We start from the raw sequence: 19,857 nt of genomic DNA, 5'->3' as shown, positions 1-19,857 counted from the left end.
AATCAGAAATTAGCAGAGAGGAGGAGGGAAACTTCTCCCCAGGCTGCCTCTGCAAGGGTTGCCAAAAGGCACCATACACATCCAAGATGTGCCAGATGCTGCTGCTGCCCAGGAAGGAGGCTGCAGGTCTGTGGTGGTGGCAGGAGCAGATGGCAATGGCTGGGAGGAGCGCGAGGAAGGGTGGGAGGAAGGAAGAGACACCCAGCTGCCAAAATCCCTTGCCTTGGCTCTGCTCACAGGGAGGGACTTGACTCAGTTTTCTTTCAAAGAGATCTTTAAATGTTGAGTTGCCTGAATGGGATCTCCGAGTACGCACCAGGAGAGGGAATTCTGGTTTGTGGGACTCGGTGGGAAGAAATGGGAGGAGCTGGAGCAGAGTTTAAGCGTAGACTGGTGAAACTGGGGGCAGAGAGGACCTTCCACTGGGAGGGCTCACCTGGGGTCTCACACACTGTGCTAAACAAGTGGGAAATTCCTAATGGGATGCTCCCAGCAGAATCACAGGCTGGGATTTCATGGCTGTGCCACACACGGGTAAGACAAGCTGCTCCTTCTTCCTCTGCAATGCATCCCTCTAAATCTTCCCTGAAACAAAGCAAAACCTGGACTGGGGGGGTTTTATTGAGCCCAGCAGCCAAACCTGGGAAGTGGAATCTCCATCCATGCACTCCAGCTGTGCCAGGGTGTTGGGAGGGGCTCAGACAGCACCAGAAAAACGCTGGGCTTAGCAAAGCCTGAACCAGGCAGGAGGGTTCGAAACCAGCTCTGCCACAAAGTCCCAAAGCCAAGCTCTGCTCCCACCTCGGATGTCAGCAGCAGCCTGGGCTCTGGCACCTGGGAGCAGCCAGATTCCTGCCCCGTGCCTCTGGAACACCAGGATCCCAACAGCAAAGGAAGGAGCTGCCAGCTCATCCAGGGTCACCCAGAGCGAGCAGCCACCTCCGAAAAATGCAAATTGCAATTTTCTATTTCATTCCCCACCTATGGCGAAGTTTCTTCCCTGGAACTGTGAGGATAAACTCATGAACATCTGGGAAGAGCAGATCCTACGGCACAGAGAGTGTTGGGAAAGCTCATGAGGTGGTTTTTTATTCCATACTCAGAGCACGGTTGTAACTGCATGCATTAAAAATGGCATAGGGTCCTCACTTTAAATAACAGCCATAAAACAGATTTTGGGGGTGGAAAAACATGAATCAGAAATGCCTCATCCAATAAAACACAATCTCAGATACACTTGCACCACACAGGGATGGAAGGAAAACAAGCTCCGTGTAACAGCTCCCAAATTTCTCATATTTGGTCCTGAAATCCTGTTAAATTCCCTTGATGGCTGATGGAGTGTGACTGGCACTGTCCCCATCCATAATGCACCCCCTCGGTGCATTATGGCAGGAGAGAGCCCCTATGGAGCACCAGCATTCCCAGGCTCCTTCCAGCCAAAGCAAATCTGGGATCCGGGGGGAACAGATGTCTTTGGGAAAAGCACTGGGTGGCCAAGTGGGAGCCTGAGCTTCATTCCCAGCTCAGCAGGCCCCACCAAGGTGGGGAACAGCGCAGGGAAATGTTGGGGAGGAAACAGTGGGCAGAGAGGGAAAATAGCAGGGATGACAAACGCCTGGGATGACTGAGGAGCTGCCACGTCAGTGCCAAGCTCCCGGAGAAGCGTTCACCAGAACCAGCGTAATTCCTCCAGCAAAGGGCTTGGTTCAGCCCCTGCAATACAGCATTTCACTGCAGTCTGCACAGCAGAAAGGGTCCAAAAAAGGAGGACACTGAGATGTGTGTTAATCAAGTGAAGAACCATCTACAAAGAAAAGGCATGGATCTGTCTTCCAGTTGAAACGCTATAAATAGCCTTGCATACTTGCTTATCAGATTGGTTCGGCTGCAGGGATAATCTCCTGGAGAAAGCAATGGAAGCCCTGTTATGTTGGATATTTATAACCAGATGAAAGCTGAGAAAATGCACAGTGGTGTCAGCCTGGCGCTCGTGCCGCGGGATGGGGGTGCGGGATCAGCACGGCTCCGCGGTTTAACAGAAGGTCAGGAACAGCTCAGTCTGCCCAAAACCCCAACATCTGAGCTCTCTGAGGGGCTGGGGCTGCCGACTGAGCCAAGGCAAGGACATGGTGGGATGGTCCCCAAAAGGTCACAACGGTCCCACATCACTGGAGAGCCTTTGCAGGAACAAGCCATGATGCTTATCGGGGCTAACAAGGTCTGGCTGGAAGCACAGGTGTGGATGTGCCCCACCTCGGGCAGGGGACAGAGCAAACACAACTCTGGTGAGCTGCTCGAACACCCCAGTGCCTCCTAATCCCCAAACCTCCTGTCCCAGTGCCAGGATGCCCTCACAGTCTGCTTAGAGGATCACAACCCTGAGCCCAGTGCCTCAGGTCCCCCATGAACTGCCTTGCCAGATTATCTGCACAACACCAGGACCAGCTCGGGATAATGCTGGGGGATCCCAAGAGCCTTGCCCTGCCACAGCCTCTGCACCCAGCACAGGATGTCCTCCGGCATCAGGAGAGATGCTGGAGCCCCTGTAGCCTGATTCCCAACCCCTGCCATGGGAAGGGAGCCAAGACAGGACATTCTGGGGGATGGAGAGCGGAGCAGAGTTGTGGTTATTCCTGGGAGCCTCCGCAGGGTCTGCACCACACAGGGATCTGGGTGTGGGGTGATTCCTGCTCTCCTGGGAGGTGAGCACACACAGGGCACCCTGTGCCAAGACAGGGAGCTGGTTTGCAGGGCAGGTTTGTGATGCTGTGGGCAGGGAGCCATCCCTGGCATCTCCAGGCAGTGTCCCTTGGCCTTCCTCAGCTCTGCCCATCCAGCTGCATGCACAACAAACATTCCAAGGAAAATCCCAAGACAACCCTCTCTGCCCTCCACCTTCCAGGTGCTCCTCTCTCTCCCCTGTTTCTACTTTTAGCCCTGCTCCTCCCTCATCATCCCTGAGTTTCCTGTCACATTCCAGGGCTCAACCTTTCCTTTTCCACTTCCATCACCCCCACTACCTCGCCATATCCATCAGCTCATCCGTGGGGCATCTCCGCGCTCACCACCCTTCCAGCCTCTCTTCCGAGTACTGCTACCATGTGCCAGGGCTCCAGGAACTGCTCCAAACTGCTCCTCCCAGGTGACTGACTGGCACTTTTGGGGAGAAAGTCATCTGCACAACATTCATGGACAGGAGGGTGCAACAGATGGATTTGGGAACCCCACCACGCCTCGCTCCAATGGTTGTAACACAGAGAACTCGAGTGTTACTCCAGGAATAACCTGGGAATTGGGAAGAGATGTTCCACTAGACCTGTCCATTTCCACAACAGAGGGACCCAGCAGGTTTGCAGCTCCCTAAAAACCATCTGAACACACACTCAGCCATCTTCCCACCACACACACACCTGTCCCAAAGCCAAGGATGCTCCCAGAAACAGGAGAACCCTCTGACTCCTGCTCCTCTTCCCTCCCAGAAGTTTCTTTGACCCTGCCACCTCCACAGCCACCTCCCCTGGGGACACAAGCGCAGAAGGCAGCAGGTACAGGAGAGAAGATGTTATGTGCACAGCCAGAGCCAAATCCAAGGAAACAACGGGAGCTGGCCGGAGAAGACAGCTGGGGGGTGGGTGGGCTGCAGCCAGGGGGGCAGCACGGGGCAGCACGAGCAGCAGGACCACGGGGAAGCAGCTCTCTGGTGGTGACACCACAGACACCCCCAGGGTACCCAGGGAAAGCTGGACCCCGCGGGGAGGTGACCTGAGGGGCAGGGGGAAGGGAAATGTCTCTCTGGGGTTTGCCACCGTCACCACCACGCTCAATGAGCCTCCGCTCCATGGATCTCCTGAGCCCAGCCTGTGCCACTAAACCTGCTCTGCCCCCTGGAACCTCCCATAGCTCCGATCCCAAACACACACGGGGAGCTCCAGCACACCCCAATCCCCCTGAGGTTGGGGACGGGCAACCAGGGGACCCCTGAGTGCAGCACACGAGCTCCCCATGGGCTGGGATACAGCCTTTCTGCTCAGTAGCGGTGCTGCCATCTCAGACCACCGTGTGGGGCCAAATCCACCTGTCCCCTGCCACACCCACCTGTCCTCTGCCGCACCCACCTGCTTCCTGCCACACCCATCTCCTGCCACACCCATCTCCTGCCACACCCACCTGCTTCCTGCCATACCCATCTCTGCCACACCCATCTCTGGCCACACCCATCTCCTGCCACACCCACCTGTACTCTGCCCCACCCACCGGTCTCCTTGACTCCTCCCTTCCCCCAGCTCACCCAGACCTCCCCTCCCTCACCCACCTGTCCCGTCCCCACCCCTCTTGCTGCTCTCTTGCTCTGAGCCTCCCCTCTTCTCCATCCTCATCCCCACCAAGCCGAGCGTGTCCCAGCCGAGCTCCCACGTCACCCACACCGGGGACAGGGATCATGGAGGGCCAGCAGCCTCGGGGACAGTGCCAGGGAGGGGACAGGCGCGCGGGCGGGCATGTACCGTTCTCGGGGTGCTCCATCTCCCCGATGCTGCCATCGGGCGTGGTGCGCTCGTAGTGGTCCTCGGGCAGGGCCAGGGGCCCGATGCGGGGCCCTGATGAAGATTTGCTGCTGGGGGTCTCGGATTCCTCCAGCCCGCTGTCGTAGTAGCTGTGCTGGGAGGGGTCCTGCAGGTCCTGAGCCTGGCTGGCTGCAGAGAACGTCACTCGGCGATGAGGTAACTGCAGGCAAGAGAGAAGATGTTGCATCACCCACCTGACAGGTGAAAGCAAAGGGTGGGGACATCCAACCTGACCCCATCCTCAGCCCCCAGAGCCGTCCTGGCACACTCAGCACCAGGCTCCTTCCCAGCCAAGTGCTCCCCATCACATGTAGGGAGCACACTTTGCACGGTCCCTGTGCTGCCCCAACCCATCACTTCCCCCACAGCTCTGTCCCAGCCTTGTCTGTCACCCAGGTGTCCCCTCCCATGTCAGGACAGCTCTGGAAAAGTCCCCCCCATCAGCACAGCCTCCTCAATCACTGTCCCCACCCTTGACCAAGAGTCCCCACTTGGCAGGTTCCTGATGCAACCCCAGAGTCTGGCCGAGGCCACCCCAAAGCCTCTCTGATGGCATCCCTGCCCAGCACAGAGCCACATCCTCCCTCCCCTGCCAGCCCCTGGCCTGACCCCAGCTCCCATCCTCAGGATTCACCTCGTTAAGCCTTTCCAAGACCCCAGTTCACACTCTCCCTCCCCAGCTCTGCCTCAGCTCGGAGCAGCTCCCTGCCAGCAGCCATTAAGCCACATCATTATCCTGCTCCAAATCCTTCCACCAAATCCTTCTTTGGTGTGATTACCGAGGAGTGGAGTGGAGAGTTCAAGGGGCAAGAGAGGGGAATGAAACACAACCACCGAGAGCATGAAAAAACCACCACAATGTTTCCCCACCAGAAACGTGGGGAAAAGCCCACGACAGGAATTATTTGATGGGGATCTGAAGGTGATGAGGTGAGAGAGGAGCCAACACAACGTTTAGGCTGGATACCTTTTTCTGTGCTGGTGTCTTTCCTACAAATCAGTGGCAATCAGGCGTCCCACACAGAGCCAGCACCGGCCAGGAAGGGGAAGGAATTGAGACGAACAGAGGGAAGGAACACAGAGGGAGCATTTAGATGAGCTGCTTTAAGGTTGGTTGGACCTGATTAAATTCACCACAGATGCTTAGAGACCTGATGTAAGTAACTTCAGAGCTGTTAGGGCTGCCTTTTTTTTTTTTCCCCAAGACTTTTTTTTTTTTTTCCTGAGGAATTTGTAGAGAATCAGGGAGCTTCCAGAAGACTGGAAGGGAGCTAAAATAGCGCCTGTCTTTAATGATGAGAAAAAAGAAGAGCTGGAGAATTATAAAACAGTTAGCTTAATTTCAGTTCCTGGAAAAATACTGAAGCAGATAAAAGAACTCTTTGTAAGTACCTACAAGATAACAAGGAAATGAGTAACAGCCACTGTAGGTTTGTCACAAACAAACATGTCAAGTCATTGAACTCCTTCCTTTGAAAAGACAGCAGGCCTCGTGGAGGGAGGAGGAGCAGTAAATGTTCTAGCTCGACTTGAGGAAGTTTTTTTTGACACTGTTTTAGCTGATTTTCTCATAAGTAATGCAAGCAAACAGCAGAGGTGCAGCACGGTACATCCCTGTCTGGGTAATGTGGGTGCAAATCATTTGGAAAGTGTTATTCCCGCAGGAATTACTGCAGACAGCCTTTTCTGCTGGGATCATGGATCAAATGAAAGCTCTGGGTTGTGTCCCGAATCCGTGGCTGGGCTGTGCTTTCATGAGCTGCTGGCATGACAGATGTGGGATGGGTCTGTCACATCTGCACCCTCGTGAGGAGCACTCACAGCTGGCTGAGGATCACTGCTCATCATGGGGATCCACCCCTGCTGCCAGCCTCCCACCCAAAAATGCATCAATATTGGGATGTGTGAATGGGCTGGGATGTGCCAGGAGGCTGAGCTGGGAGAGTGCTCCACTTCAGCAGAGAAGAGCAGACAAGCAATCGTTAAAAACCATGATGAAATATTTCAAAAAAAGAGAGAAATTGGTCCAGGGAAGAGAAGGTTAAGGCTGGAAAGGAAAAGCCTCTGCTTGGGACCACTGGCAGATGAAAAGGAGTGACCTCTACCTGCAGCGGGGAACACTGGGTTAATCACTGTGGCAAAAACCCACAGTGGAGGCTTTGCCCAGGTGTAATCACAGGATCATGGCAGGGTTTGAGCTGGAAGGGCTTTAAAGCTCATCTCATCCCACCCCTGCCATGGGCAGGCACCTTCCACCAGCCCTGGTGGCTCCGAGCCCTGTCCAGCCCAACTTGGACACTGCCAGGATGGGCACAGCACAGGGGGCACAGAATGGGGCACAGCAGAGGGGGCACAGGATGGGGCTGCCAGATCAGAGGGTTCAAGCCCTGCCATTGAAGCACAGGTGAGCTCCTCCTGGGAGGGCTCTGGAGGAGCTGAGGACATGGCAGCACTGCCCAGGTGACAACGATCCTCTGGAGTACCCTCCCAGCCCACAGGGATCGTGTAGAGCCTGGCACTGCCCTCCCCCTGCACCCTGCCCACCCAGCTGAAACCAATTTCCTGCCTTGCCTCGCCCATCCCGAGCTCCTGCTTTCCCTCCTGCTTTCCCTCCTGCTTGCACCAGCCCCGCTCCTCAGGGTGCTGAGATAACACAAATCAACATCGTCCCACAGCCAGCCTGTGACAGCCATCATCCCCCCAGCCCGGGGGGGCTGCATCCCAACAGCAGCGCTTGTACCTGAAAAACACCTCCTGCAAATGTCACCAGGCAGCCCTGGAAAGGGCTCCTCTCACTGCGGGGCTCTGAGCCCTGTCCCTGCAGCCCACAGGGCAGCGTGGCACTGGCACGGGCAGTGCCCCCTCCCTCTGTGCCCAGCCCCACCAGCGGGTCCCTGGGATGCTCTCCACCCCCTCAGCCCGGCTCTGGAATCATGGAAAAGCACGGAATTGATTTGTCTGGCCCTGACTCACAGAAACTGGGTTTGGTGTGACCTTTCTGGGGAGGGTAAAGAGCCTTGGAGCAGGCAGTGCCCTCTGCACAAGGAGCTGCCTGTGCAGGGCAGTCCAGGCACAGCAGAGCCTTCTGTGTGAGGAGTCAAACACAGCAGCACCGAGTCACAACCTGCAAACAGCAAATCTGTTTTGGGGCCCTCATCTCTGCTTGCCCCAGTTTTTCCCCGTTCCTCATCAGAGGTGACCTTTGCAGGTGCCATCTCACCAGGGCTTCCTGCAGCGCCTTCCTGCCCTTCCAACCTCGCAGGTTTTTCCACCTGAGGTCTGTGCCAGCCTCTTAACCCTGAGCTACTCATGCAGCGTGACCCTTGAATCCATTTTACAGCCAGCACTTCCCAGGATATCAGCCAGAGCTCCGTTCCTCCGTGCTGGGCTGCGTTAATATGCACTTTGTTTAAATGGGCCCGGTTTACCAAGCAATCTGGATTGCTCTGCATGGCTGCTCCGTCCCCAGCACCATCTCCCACTCCACCAATCTCCGTGGCAGCCACGGGTTTATCAGCAGTGATTTCAGATTTCCTTCCAGACCATTGATTGCAGCGGTGAATGGCAGCGGGTGCCGAGGAGCAGCTCCAGGAGAACCTGGCTCCACAAGGAATCCCAACAAAGCTTCCCTTCCCTTCCCTAAGCTCTGGATAAACCGGATCTGCCTCACTATGCCATGCTCAGAATCCCAGAATCCCAGACTGGAAAAGCCCTCCAAGCTCATCGAGTCCAAGCCATGCCTGATCCCCAGCCCCGAGTGCCAAATGCCACATCCAGGTGTTCCTTGGGCACTCCAAACCTCCCTGGGCAGCTCCTCCCAAGGCCTGACCTCCCTCTCCATGGAGAAATTCCTGCTGATGTCCAACCTCAGAGCAGTGTTCATGCAAAACAATAAAAACAATAATAATGAAAGTGATAAAATCCCCATTATCAGCTGGGAGCATCCGTCAGTCTCCAGCTGCTCTGTGCCCAGCACAAACCAGCTCTGCCTCTGCAGCCCTGTGGGAATGCCTGCAGCAGCCCTTGTTCCTCACAGAGGCCAGGACCATGCCTAAGGAGAGGTTTAAAAGCCAGACCTGTCACGTAATGCCAGTGCCCAGTGTCCCCTGCCATCAGGCACAGTGACTGACGTCAGTGCTATTTCCATCAGCCCTTCCCTGCTTTAGCCATTAATCCAGCTGTTCCCTGGGGCTGCCCAGGGCAGGGAGCACTGCACAGCTCCTCCAGCTGCTCGTGGCATCGCTGCCCTGCCAGTCCTGCCCTCCCCAGGCTCCCAAGCCCCATGGACAGCTCCAGAGCAGAGATCCCACTCTTTACTGCAAATTATTCCATTCCATTATGTCAAATATTTCTATTTCAAATGCCTTTCCTGGTTCCCAACACATGGGCAGGTCCCACATCCTACGTTGTTATGTCTCAGCCCAAATTACTCCACCTATTTAGTCAATACTTCTGCATTTTTCTCCATAATTAACAATTTTGCAATCTCCACTTGGAATTGACAGTTCCTGAATTCCACCTCTTCCCGGCGCATTTTTTAAAGCACTTATTGTGTTGACTTTGTAATAATTGATTTTCCCCCAATGTCTTTGGCTTTGCTTGTTAATTTTCTACACTCCAGAACGACTCATTTCTCCTAATTGCTGTAACTCCCTCCTTTTACCCCCAGTATTTATTGGTTTCCAACTGCTGCCACTGTGCTGGAATGGGATTTGGGGCAGAGCTGTCTATTTTCTCAGCTGAGAAATTGTGGTTTTGGATAAAAAAACCTGCATTTTCAGGGTTCCCCAGTGCTCACTGTGATATTCCTGATGGGGACACCTGTGCCAGCACCAGGGACAAACTGAGCCCCTGTCCCCCTCTTCCCTCAGGGATGCTTTGATGGGGATGTTCATGAAAATCCTGCATGTTCCGTGCTGCCACAGCTCAGGGATCTTTCCTGAGGAGGAATCCTTGGCAGCTCTCCCTCTGCTGACCCCATCCATCCTCTGTGAAGTGCTCTCCTGCCTTTTTGAGGCCGTGCCTGCTCCGGCCTCCTCAGATTCCGGCAGCAGTGAACTCCAGCCCATGTGCTCTCTGGAAAAGCTCTTCCCTTTGCTGCTGCCTCTGCTGCCTGCTCGTTCTGCCTTGAACTTCTCCTACCTGCAGGGTTGTGAGGAACGGCAGTAATTACTCCTCGCTCTGCCCCCTTCCAATTCCACAAATCCAGGCTGCATCCTATCTGCCAGGTCCTGCTGCAGACACCAGGCAGCCCTGGCCAGCCCTGCTGCCCTTTTCTGTGCCACTTCCATCCCATCTGCCCTTTCCTGTGCCCCTTCCATCCCATTTTCCCTTCCCTGTGCCCCTTTCATCCCATCTGCCTTTCCCTGTGCCCCTTCCAGCTCTGCTGCCCTTCTCTGTGCCCCTCGCATCCCATTTTCCCTTCTCTGTGCCCCTTGCATCCCATCTGCCCTTCCTTGTGCCCCTTCCATCCCATTTCCCTTTCCCTGTGCCCATTCCAGCCCTGCTGCCCTTCCCTGTGCCCCTTCCAGCTCTTCCCCAGTTTCCCAGCCAAGGGAAGCCAGCCCCAAACCCACAGCTCCGGTTTTGGGGCTCATCTGGAGCTTTGTTTTGGCGAGGAACTTTGTTTTTGGAGCTTTGCTTTTGTGGGCTGTCCCCGACCTGCCTGGTCCTGGCTGCACATCCCAAACCCCCCAACACCAATCCCTGACTGTGCTGATTCCTTCTGCCAGGAGGGCACATTTGGAAAAATTATACTGGGAGACATTTCTTCATGGAAAGGGTGGTCAGGCATCAGATGGTGGTGGAATCACCATCCCTGGAGGTGTTCAGGGAATGACTGGAGGTGACACTCAGTGCTCTGGGCTGGGTGACATCAAATCTTGATGATCTTGGAGGGTTTTTTTTCCAGCCTTAATGATTTTGTGAGGATTCCCACTCATGGATGGTGGATGGGGGTCAGGGAAACCTGCAGTCCTCAGCCCCTCTGCTCCCTCATTCAAACATCCCCAGCTCCCAGCACGACCTGCACCAGGCTGATTCTCCTCAATAAACCCAGTGAAAACAAACTCAGCCCAAATGACAGCAGTGCCAGGAGGCAACAGGAATTCAGGATATCACCACATCCCCACAAACCCACTGGCACCACTGCCTGTGCAGAGGGAGAGGGCAGGGACGGAGCAGCAGGAGGAATTCCATTGTTCACAAAGGAAACCACAAAATCCGCCCCGGGCACCCTTTTCCTGCTGGCAGGGATGGAGGGGAGCCACCCTGAGCACAGGGGGCAAATCCAGCCCCTGTTAACCGGCTCACTGCTGATCCCAAAGCAGCATCCACGCTGCCCTGGCCTCCTGCGCCTCCCCACACGCCAGAAGCTCCTTTCAGGCAGCTGCCAAGGGAGCTGCTTCCCCTGCAGCCGCCACAATGCAGCAACTCACAGGGCCGGGAGTGAAAGGCAATGTCAGAGCCAGCGCCCGGAATATCAAACTGAGCCACAAGGGAGCCATTGTGGCACTGGAGCCACCCAACTTCACATGGATTCATCAGCCCCTCTCCCTCACACACCAACCTGGAGCCATCCCTGGATATGGAGAGAAGAGAGAAGGATAAGCCCAGGGACTGTGCTTTGGGCGACCCAGAGCCAGCTTTCCATGGGTGGAGGCTTGGGAATTGTTTGCTTTGCCTGGCGAGGAGCAGGGCTCCAGTGCAGCACAGCCTTGGGAGCAGGAGGCTGAGGGGAATTTTATGTCCATGGAAACCAGGGCAGGCCTCGAGGAAAGCTGGAGCTGAATTGCCAAAACCACCCAGGGCAACGCTCAGGCTCCAGGAAACAGGACACAGCTCGTCCCTGAGCCGACCATTTCACAGCTCCTCTGAGCCACCAGAGCTTCTGCTGCCCTGCTGGGGTGAGAATGGAGCTGAGACAGCTCTTCCCATCCTTCCATGACCCTCCAGCAGCACACTGTGTGCCCACTGCACTGATTTGTGGAGGAGAAGCTCCCCAAGAGCCCTGCCTGCTTGCTCTGCACTCACCCTGCAGGTGATGGGAACAGCTCAGGGCATCTCCTGCACAGCAGCACCCTGAGGGACAGGGACAGGGACAAGGGACAGGGGACAGGGGACAAGGGACAAGACAAGCACTGCCCTGGCTTGGTGTCACCTCCTGCTCCTGCCCTCAGTGTTCTGGGGCTCCTGTTTGCCCCAAGGGCCCCTCCCTGCCCTGGCACAGCATCTCCAGGGGTTCAGTTGGTTGAGCAGACCCAGCTGCATTCCCAGGATTGCTCCCTGTTTGCACAACACAAAGGAATTGAGGGAAGGGCTGGGATCAGGTCCCAGGGGCAGCTTTGGACAAGGGAGGGACATGGACAGACCCATCTCTAAGCCAAGATCTGTGGTCTCACACCTATGGGACCCATCCTTTTATTCTAAACTCTCCTGCAGGCCCTCCCAAGATTTTGTCCCTCCCAAAGAACCCTGACAATTCTGGAGCACAGATAGAGGCCCAAATTTGTGATCTGCCAGCCTGGCCTTGCTGGGGTCACCTCCACCACAGCCACTGGGGTCCCACAGGGCACATCAGCCATGGGGTGACCGCTCTGCTCTGTGATGCTCACAGGATCTCATGTGCTGGCTGTGTCTGCCCACAAATCCCTGTGTCCATCCCCAGCTCCCAACACCCCTTCAGCTCTTCCACTGCTGACAAACCAGAGAAGGAACCCACAACCAGAGGAAAAAAAAGCACAGGAACCCATGGAATCCCAGCTCCCAAACCCAGGTATCATCCCAAAAAGCACCTGCTCCCCTCCTGAGTGGCTGCTCCGCTGACAATTAGCGAGTGCTGACCTTGCAGTCAGCAGAGGCAGTCTCCAAGTCCTGCCCAAATAATGATAGCAGAGCAGCCAGCCTCAAATGGACATCAGCTCCCGAGGCACTATTTAATGAATAAATCCAGGAAAATGCGGGCTGACTCCACATAGGTGCCCTGAAGCCTCCTGAAATTTGCATGATGCTCAAAGAAGCCGCCAAAGCCCGGTGCCAACCTGCCTGGTCAGATCGAATTTATCTAACTCAGAGCAAGATCTAACGCAATTAGAGACCCATTTAGGCAGCCTGGGGACAGAGCCTGCCTAACCCTCAGCCTATCCCAGCTCTGAGCCCATTCAGGAGGTGCCATTTGGCTTTTCTTTGGGTGAAACGAAGACAGGCAAGGAAAATACGGAAATAAATCATCGGAAGGGCGAACGGTAAAATGGAAAGGGGTCATAATCTTTATGGAATGATGTCTAAATTGGCCTGGCCGTGCTGCCCTGGAATGTCTGTCACCATCCAGCTGATAATGGAGCTATTCTGGAGATGGTTGGTGTGGAGTGGAAATTGCCCTGGACGCAGCAGGAGGCCTCATAATCACGTTAAAACCATCTTAAGATCCCAGGGAGAAAAAGCTTTCCGGGACTGGGAGCAACACTTGAATGAAACCCTCGAGGAATCCAACAGCTGCAGAGTGGGGAAATGATGCTGGGAAAGTAATGAGCTAATCTGGCTCCCAGTTGCACCCAGTGGAGCTGACAGGGAGCACGGAAGGCTCTGCGGAGAGCAGGGGGTGCGAAGCTGTAGACTCAGGACTCTATCAAAAAAAAAAAATGGAGATAACCAGGAATGCTTCCATGGAAGCCTTTCCACAGAAAAGCTGTCAATTTGCTGGAATCAGATCATTATTCAAGCGAGTTCCCTGTTTCAGGGCTGGGGCGTGGGGGGAGATCTTTGCTGACACGTGAAAATGAAAAAATGATGCTCTTGCAAAGGTACCTTTCACTTCAGGACTCCAGCCAAGTATTAATTATGGAGCTCAACTCAAAAAGGTCAGGCAAAATCATGCCTTTAGACATTACTAGGAAAAAAAATATTTATATATAATATATATTCTGATTGACCTGGGAAACAGGGGGGAAAACTGTCAGTTCTTCCTGATTTGCTTTCAAATTGAAAATTTTCCTCTGAGGGCAAACCTGTTTTGCAAGCAGCTCTATTTCCACAGGCAAAGGGCAGCAGCTTTTCCAGTCTGCCCAAGGAATTGTGCCTGCTCCAGAGGTCTGGGCACCCACACGCTGCAGAGATGGGCAGAGCCCTCACTTTAGTGGTCTGCACCTCCTGATGAGTGGAGATACCAGGTGAGACAAACCTTCCTTTGGAGACATCAAACAAGTAGGACGAGTCATAGGGAGGCTTCTTAGGGCCGCTTATCTTGCCTGCACTGCCCCAATTCCCATTCCCACTGGCACAGGACCCCTGGGATGGATGAGCTCCTCAAATCCCAGGATTGCTATCACATCCTTGGCCAAACCAGCTCCTGGCTCCAGACAAATTTCCAGCACATTAGCAAAGGTTTCTGAGCTCTCTGGGCAAGAGACACCCCAATAGTCCCTAATAAACTGTGATCCTCGGGAAAAAATCCCACCCAAGCTCCTCCAGGTGCTTACAGAGCCTGGAATCACATCACCTCAGAAGGTCTGAATGAGAACATCTGAAACATGAGTTTTGCCTACAACGGGGCTCAAGAGCTTCTGATGAACAAGCAGGGAGATGAATGGAGGAGTGTGAGGGGAACATCACACATGGCTCCAGCAGGACCCTTCCAGCAGGACCTCAGTGCAGAGAGATCCCCATCACACATGGCTCCAGCAGGACCCTTCCAGCAGGATCTCAGTGCAGAGATGCCCATCACACATGGCTCCAGCAGGATCTCAGCGCCGAGCTCAGCCACGAGGAGCCCCCCCAGCAGCTGCTGCTGAGCACGGGGGAGCTGGCAGGATGTGAAATCCAGGCCATGTGGGAGCAAAATAGCTGCAGGCTCTCAGGTTGCTGGGGCCTTTCAAGATGTCTCCGAGGAGCTGAATCAGGGCAGGCTGCTCTGACAGCTCCCAGGGAGGGAGGTGGGACGGCTGCCCTCCCCAAAGGATGGCTCCAGCTTTGATGGAGCGTGCCAGGATCCCTGTGCCATGTGCAGGCACATCACAGGGGTGTTTTGCAAGGCGGGAGGAGCTCAGCAGAATGTTTACATCCCAGGAAAGGGGCATCTTCAGGGATCTCTGGGCAGGAGCCACAGGGCCTGGCTGTGAGTGCCACGAGGATGGAAATAATGAGGTGGTGGAGCTTTCCCTGCTCTCCTGGCAGGTCACAGCCCATGCTCCCACCACAAACCCACCCACGCTTCCCTGCCAGCAGCTCAAGGGCTGAGGCAGTAAACAGCTCCCACCACACCAGGCATTGATGCAAAACAACTAGGAATGTTTCTACAGGGATCTGGGGGAGTTGTTTTCTTTCTGGTCCTCTGCCTGACCTCCTCTTCCTCTTGAGAGGGTTGGGTTGGGAATCACACTCGGAAAAGAAGCCTTTGCTACAGGTAGGATGTGGAAACCAGGTACTCAAGGGTGAGAGACCTCCAGAAAAGTTCAGAATGTCAGAGAATTGAATCATGGAATTGTTTGAGTTGGAAGGAACCTTAAAGCTCATCCCTTTCCAACTCCCTGCTGTCCCAGGGTGCTCCCAGCCCCAGTGTCCAGCCTGGCCTTGGGCACTACCAGGGATCCAGGGGCAGCCACAGCTGTGCCAGGGCCTGCCCACCCTGCCAGGGAACAATTCCTCATTCCCAATGTCCCATCTAAATCTCTCCTCTTTTAGTTTCAAAGAGTTACCCTTGTCCTGTCACACTCTGCCTGTGTAAAATCTCTCTCCATCTTTTTTGTAGCTCTCTAAAGAACAGAAAGGGTCAGGACAGAAGACAAGGTCAGTGAGGGACCTGTTGGGGGGAAGCTGAGTGAGGCTGAGCTGCAGGTCTGACTCCAGAGGTGGAGCCCAGGCTGAGCTTCACCCAGGCTGGGCTGGTGGATGCTGCAGCCACAGTCAGGGGTGACCAGAAAAGGGGCACCAAGATGCCAGGGGTGACCTCCTCACCCTTGCCCAACCCTGCTGTGCCCCAGCTGAGCTCTCTGTGCTCTCTGGGGTGCTGAAGGGTCAGGGCACTGCAGGAGGAGCCTCTTTGGAATAATCTGCAGTGCCCATCTTGGTTTCTGCCGGGAGCAGGGCTGGGTTGTGCAATGGCAGCACAGCCGTGCCCTGGGGATGGGCCGTGCCCAGGGCTCCTGGCAGGGCTCTCACAGCACAGGGGTGTGTGGGCATGAGGGTGGAGGGCAGGAAGGTGGTTTGGGGCTGGCACAGGGCTCAGCATTCCTAAGGATGTGCCAACCCATGGGAGGTGTGCCAGGGCACCACGGGTGCTGAGTGCCCAACACCCACAAACCACCAAGGGTCTCTTTGGGACCTGCCCTGGCACGGCCCCACACGGGGATTCACTCTGGGGGTCCCAGCTGTCCCCCAGAGCACAGAACACCGCTTTGCTGCTGTCCCAGGGCTGCCCTCCCCAGCCCTGACACAATCCCAGCCACTCTGTGCCCTTTGCTCCAGGCACTCCTCAGCCCTCGTTCCCTCCACAACAACCTCCCTGGCCTGGCCTACATCCTGCACCCTCTCATTACTGCAGCCTCCTTCCATCCCATCCCAGAACAGCCCAGAACATCCCAGCTCTGTCCTCACCTGGGAACACCCCACCCTCCACCCCCTCCAGCTGCATCCACCCTCTGTGCTCCATCCCATCCACACCTCGGGGGCTCTGTGGGCTGAGGGGCACCGAGTGCCTGGGGACACACAGGGACCACGGGGACACACAGGGACCATGGGGACACATACAGGGACCATAGGGACACACACAGGGACCATAGGGACACACAGGGACACACAGGGACCACAGGGACACACAGGGACCATGGGGACACACACAGGGACCATGGGGACACACATGGACACTCAGGGACCATGGGGACAGTCAGGGATCATGGGGACACACAGGGACAGACAGAGGACACACAGAGACCACAGGGACACACAGGGACCATGGGACACACAGGGACCATGGGGACACACAGGAACCATGGGGACACACAGGGACCACGGGGACACACGCAGGGACCATGGGGACACACAGGGACACACAAGAACCATGGGGACACACAGAGACCATGGGGACACACAGAGGCCATGGGGACACACAGGACCATGGGCACACGCCCTGTCCCAGCCCCAGGTTCTGCCCCAGGTTCTGGTGCTGGCTGTTGCAGCCTGCAGGGCTGGGCCCGGCTCCAGGGAGCAGCACTGCAGCTGAGAGCCCGAGCGGGCAGAGCAGTGCTGGGAATATCAATCAGGGAGCCTTGGAGCAGGAGGCTGCACACACAGCCAGGGCTTTCATCCCCCAGGATCCACAGTCAGCCAGCCAGGGGCTCAGCCCTGCGCTGGGAGGGCTCAGCATCCCTCTGTACTGCAGCCAGCACGGTCAGCAGAGACTGGGGAGAGCCAGGGAGAAGGGAGAGATCAGGAGAGAGGGTGGAGAGGAGCAGACACAGCTGGGAAAGGAGCAGGAAGATCTAGAGGGGGAAAAAGAGGAGTTCCCCAGGAGTTCCAGGTCCAAGCTAGGAAAGGGCAATGCTGGCTCCAAGGGCATCAGGCAGGGGAGAGGCTGAGGCTGTGAGGAGGGAAGGGAAGAGGAGGGCAGGGCAAGAGGGGAACTGGGCAGTGCTGTGACCCAGCCCCAGGAGCACAGGCTGGGGGAGCCTTCAAGGGAGAAAGGACGAGGTCCCCAGTGCTGGAGGGGCCAGGTACTGCCAGGCAGGAGAGACCCAATGACCTCCCTGATGTGTTGGGGACAATCAGTGCCACCGTGTCCTTGAGGACACTGCCTACAGAGCTGTCACCTGGCCTAGCCTGCCCACCCTGCTGTCCCCTGCTGCCACTGTGCCCACCCCACTGCCATCCTGCACACAGCACAGCCTGTGCACCCCCTGTGCCCCTCTCCTGGGGCTGTGCACCCCCTGTGCCACCTCCTGGGGCTGTGCACCCCCTGTGCCACCTCCTGCCACAGCCCAGGCTGCACAGTCCCCACTGCCACCTCCTTGGGGACAGGGCTTGTACCCTGCCCTGTGCCAGCTGCATCCCCTGCATCCCCTGCCCCTGACACACAGCCTGTCCCTGCTCCCCTTGTCACTGAGACCACGCTGCCCTCTGTGCCACCTGCACAGGGTGCTGGCAGTGACACTCTCCCCAGTGCCACCTGCACAGGGTGCTGGCAGTGACACTCTCCCCAGTGCCACCTGCACGGGGTGCTGGCAGTGAGCATCCCACTGTCACCTACCCCTTGTGGGGGCACGGGCTGGGTACACCCCGCTGTCACCTCCCCCTGCAGCACAGCCTGCACACACCCACGCTGGCTCTGCCTGCACACCCAGCCTGTACCAGGGGCTGCTCTTCTCCCGTGGCTGCAGCTCCTCATTTTTGAAGTCCCAAATGCCCCACAGTGCTCTCACTCATCAACCCAAGTGCCCAGCACAGATGCACCAGGAGCCACCACACGTTCCTGCCTCCCCCCTGGTGCCCTCAGCATCCTCAGCAATGCTCCAGCATGGTCACTGCCTACTCCCACCCTGTCCTGTGCTCCCCCAGGTGCCCCGGTGATTCTCACAAGCTGCTGTGCTTTGACACAGCCACTCTTCCCAGCAGATCCAGGGAGCTGCAGCCCCTCAACAACTCTTCCCTCATTCCATCTCAGCCAGGCAGAGCCAAATCTGACCCAAGCCCCGTGGATCCCAGCAGCAGGAGCTGATTCACGGTGTGGAGGAGCTGCTCCCAGCACAGCTTCTCTCTGGAACTGGGGGAAAGCAGGGCAGGTCCCCCATGAACCCTCAGCTCCATCTGCAGCTCCTTGCTGGATCCATTTATCAGCTCATTCCACGTGAATGGCCTTGAGAAAACCCACTGACCCAGGACAGTGGGAGACTTTCCCAGACATCTGCCAGCACCTAAATCTGCAATTTATGGAGACTCTGAGCTAAATTCTCAAACGAGACGATTTCATTTCTGTCCATTACAGCTACAATATTCCTCTCCTCCCCTCCCGCAGAGAGTAATTAATGCTGCACCGTGCTCCGAGCCCGCGGGCAGGTGCAGGAACCTCTGCTGAGCTCGCTCAAGTTCACACCACTCCAGCTGCCTTCCCGGGTGCTGGGGGGCTGCAAGGACCCGGGGCAGATCTTGGGAAAGGATGGAGAATATCCCCTCCCAGTAAAACAGGGATGGAGCCTGGGAGCCAGGCAGAAGAAAGAGCCGCTCCCCACGCCAGTGCCTGAGTTCTCAGCCCAGGTTCATCAAAGAGCTGCCGAGGACGAGGAAGGGAGGGAAACTTTTCTCAGAAAGTTCCCAAAGGGAAGCAGATAGCAGGGCTGAGCCAAGCCCCCAGACTGCCCGGCCCAGCCCTGCGGGGAGCACTTATTGAGGTGGTTGCTGGTGTCTCCTTTCCTCCTCTGCAGCCATCGCATCTCCCTGCGGGTCCCAGCCCTGCCTGCCCAGGAGGCCCAGACACTTCCTGGATGGTTCAAGATAAAACCTTATGCTGTTAGCAAAACAAACGAGGAGGCTGTGAGAGCCAAGGCTGGCACAGGGCTCAAACCACCGAAGCCAGAACCACTGGTTTCCCCGGCTGATCTAATCTCTCCCAGCGCCGGAGCTCCTCAGCCCCAGCAGCCTGGTGAGGCCACTGGAGGCCCTGGGGAAGAGGTGAACTGCTGTGACAGGAGCAGGGATGGGTGTCCCAGTTTGGAAGAAAAACCAGGAGAAACAGGAATGCGTGGCCAGGGAGGGGGCCCTGAGATGGGGTGGTGGCATGGTGGGAGAGGGGTCTTGGACTGTTCCTGCCTACCAGGGTGCATCTTTTCTCCAAACAGCTGGAGACAAGACCCCGAGCGAGCCCCATGGCATTGGCATCACCCCCATCCATCCTGTCAGGAGATCCCATTCAGGGCAGAACCCTCTGTGTGGGGAGCAGGACCACCTGGCTCCAGCAAGCCTTCGTGAGAGGATCTCTCCTTCCCATCCCCTCCCAGGGTGGGGGAGCACCGGGATGTGACACGCCAAGGCTCCATCTGCAACCGCGTGCGCCCTCATTGCAGCACTGCGGCGCAGGAGCGGCGGCTGCCAGCCCGTGCCAGAGGGATTTGGGTCAGGCTAGCCAGGCACGGGGATCTGCTCCTCCATGCTCTGGCTGTGGGACACGAGTGTGGCTCAAGAGGATGCGGGGATCAACCAGGAGAAGCTTTGAGGGAGGATGTTGGTGTGAAACGAAATGGAAGCTGGGCCATGGCTCGGACTGCGTCCACATCCACACAGGTGTGTGTGTGTGTGTGTGTGTGTGTGT

At 56.4% G+C, this 19,857-nt stretch overlaps 1 protein-coding gene across 3 annotated transcripts in view; it reads right to left on the bottom strand.

The window, feature by feature from the left end:
* The window catches only part of PCDH1 (protocadherin 1), a 56,949-nt gene that overhangs the window by 23,781 nt on the left and 13,311 nt on the right, over nucleotides 1-19,857 (bottom strand). For all 3 annotated transcript variants that reach the window (XM_054288292.1, XM_054288290.1, XM_054288291.1), the window contains exon 4: nucleotides 4,506-4,725. In XM_054288292.1, the coding sequence (XP_054144267.1) occupies nucleotides 4,506-4,725 (220 nt within the window). The remainder of the gene's footprint in view (nucleotides 1-4,505; nucleotides 4,726-19,857) is intronic.

Source organism: Melozone crissalis, unplaced genomic scaffold, assembly GCF_028551555.1.
Source record: "Melozone crissalis strain CALT ecotype California unplaced genomic scaffold, PUWL_Pcris_2 ptg000061l_1, whole genome shotgun sequence".
Lineage (NCBI taxonomy): Eukaryota > Metazoa > Chordata > Aves > Passeriformes > Passerellidae > Melozone > Melozone crissalis.
The sequence above is the reverse complement of the archived record's forward strand: the minus strand, read 5'-3'. Positions and strand labels throughout refer to the sequence as shown.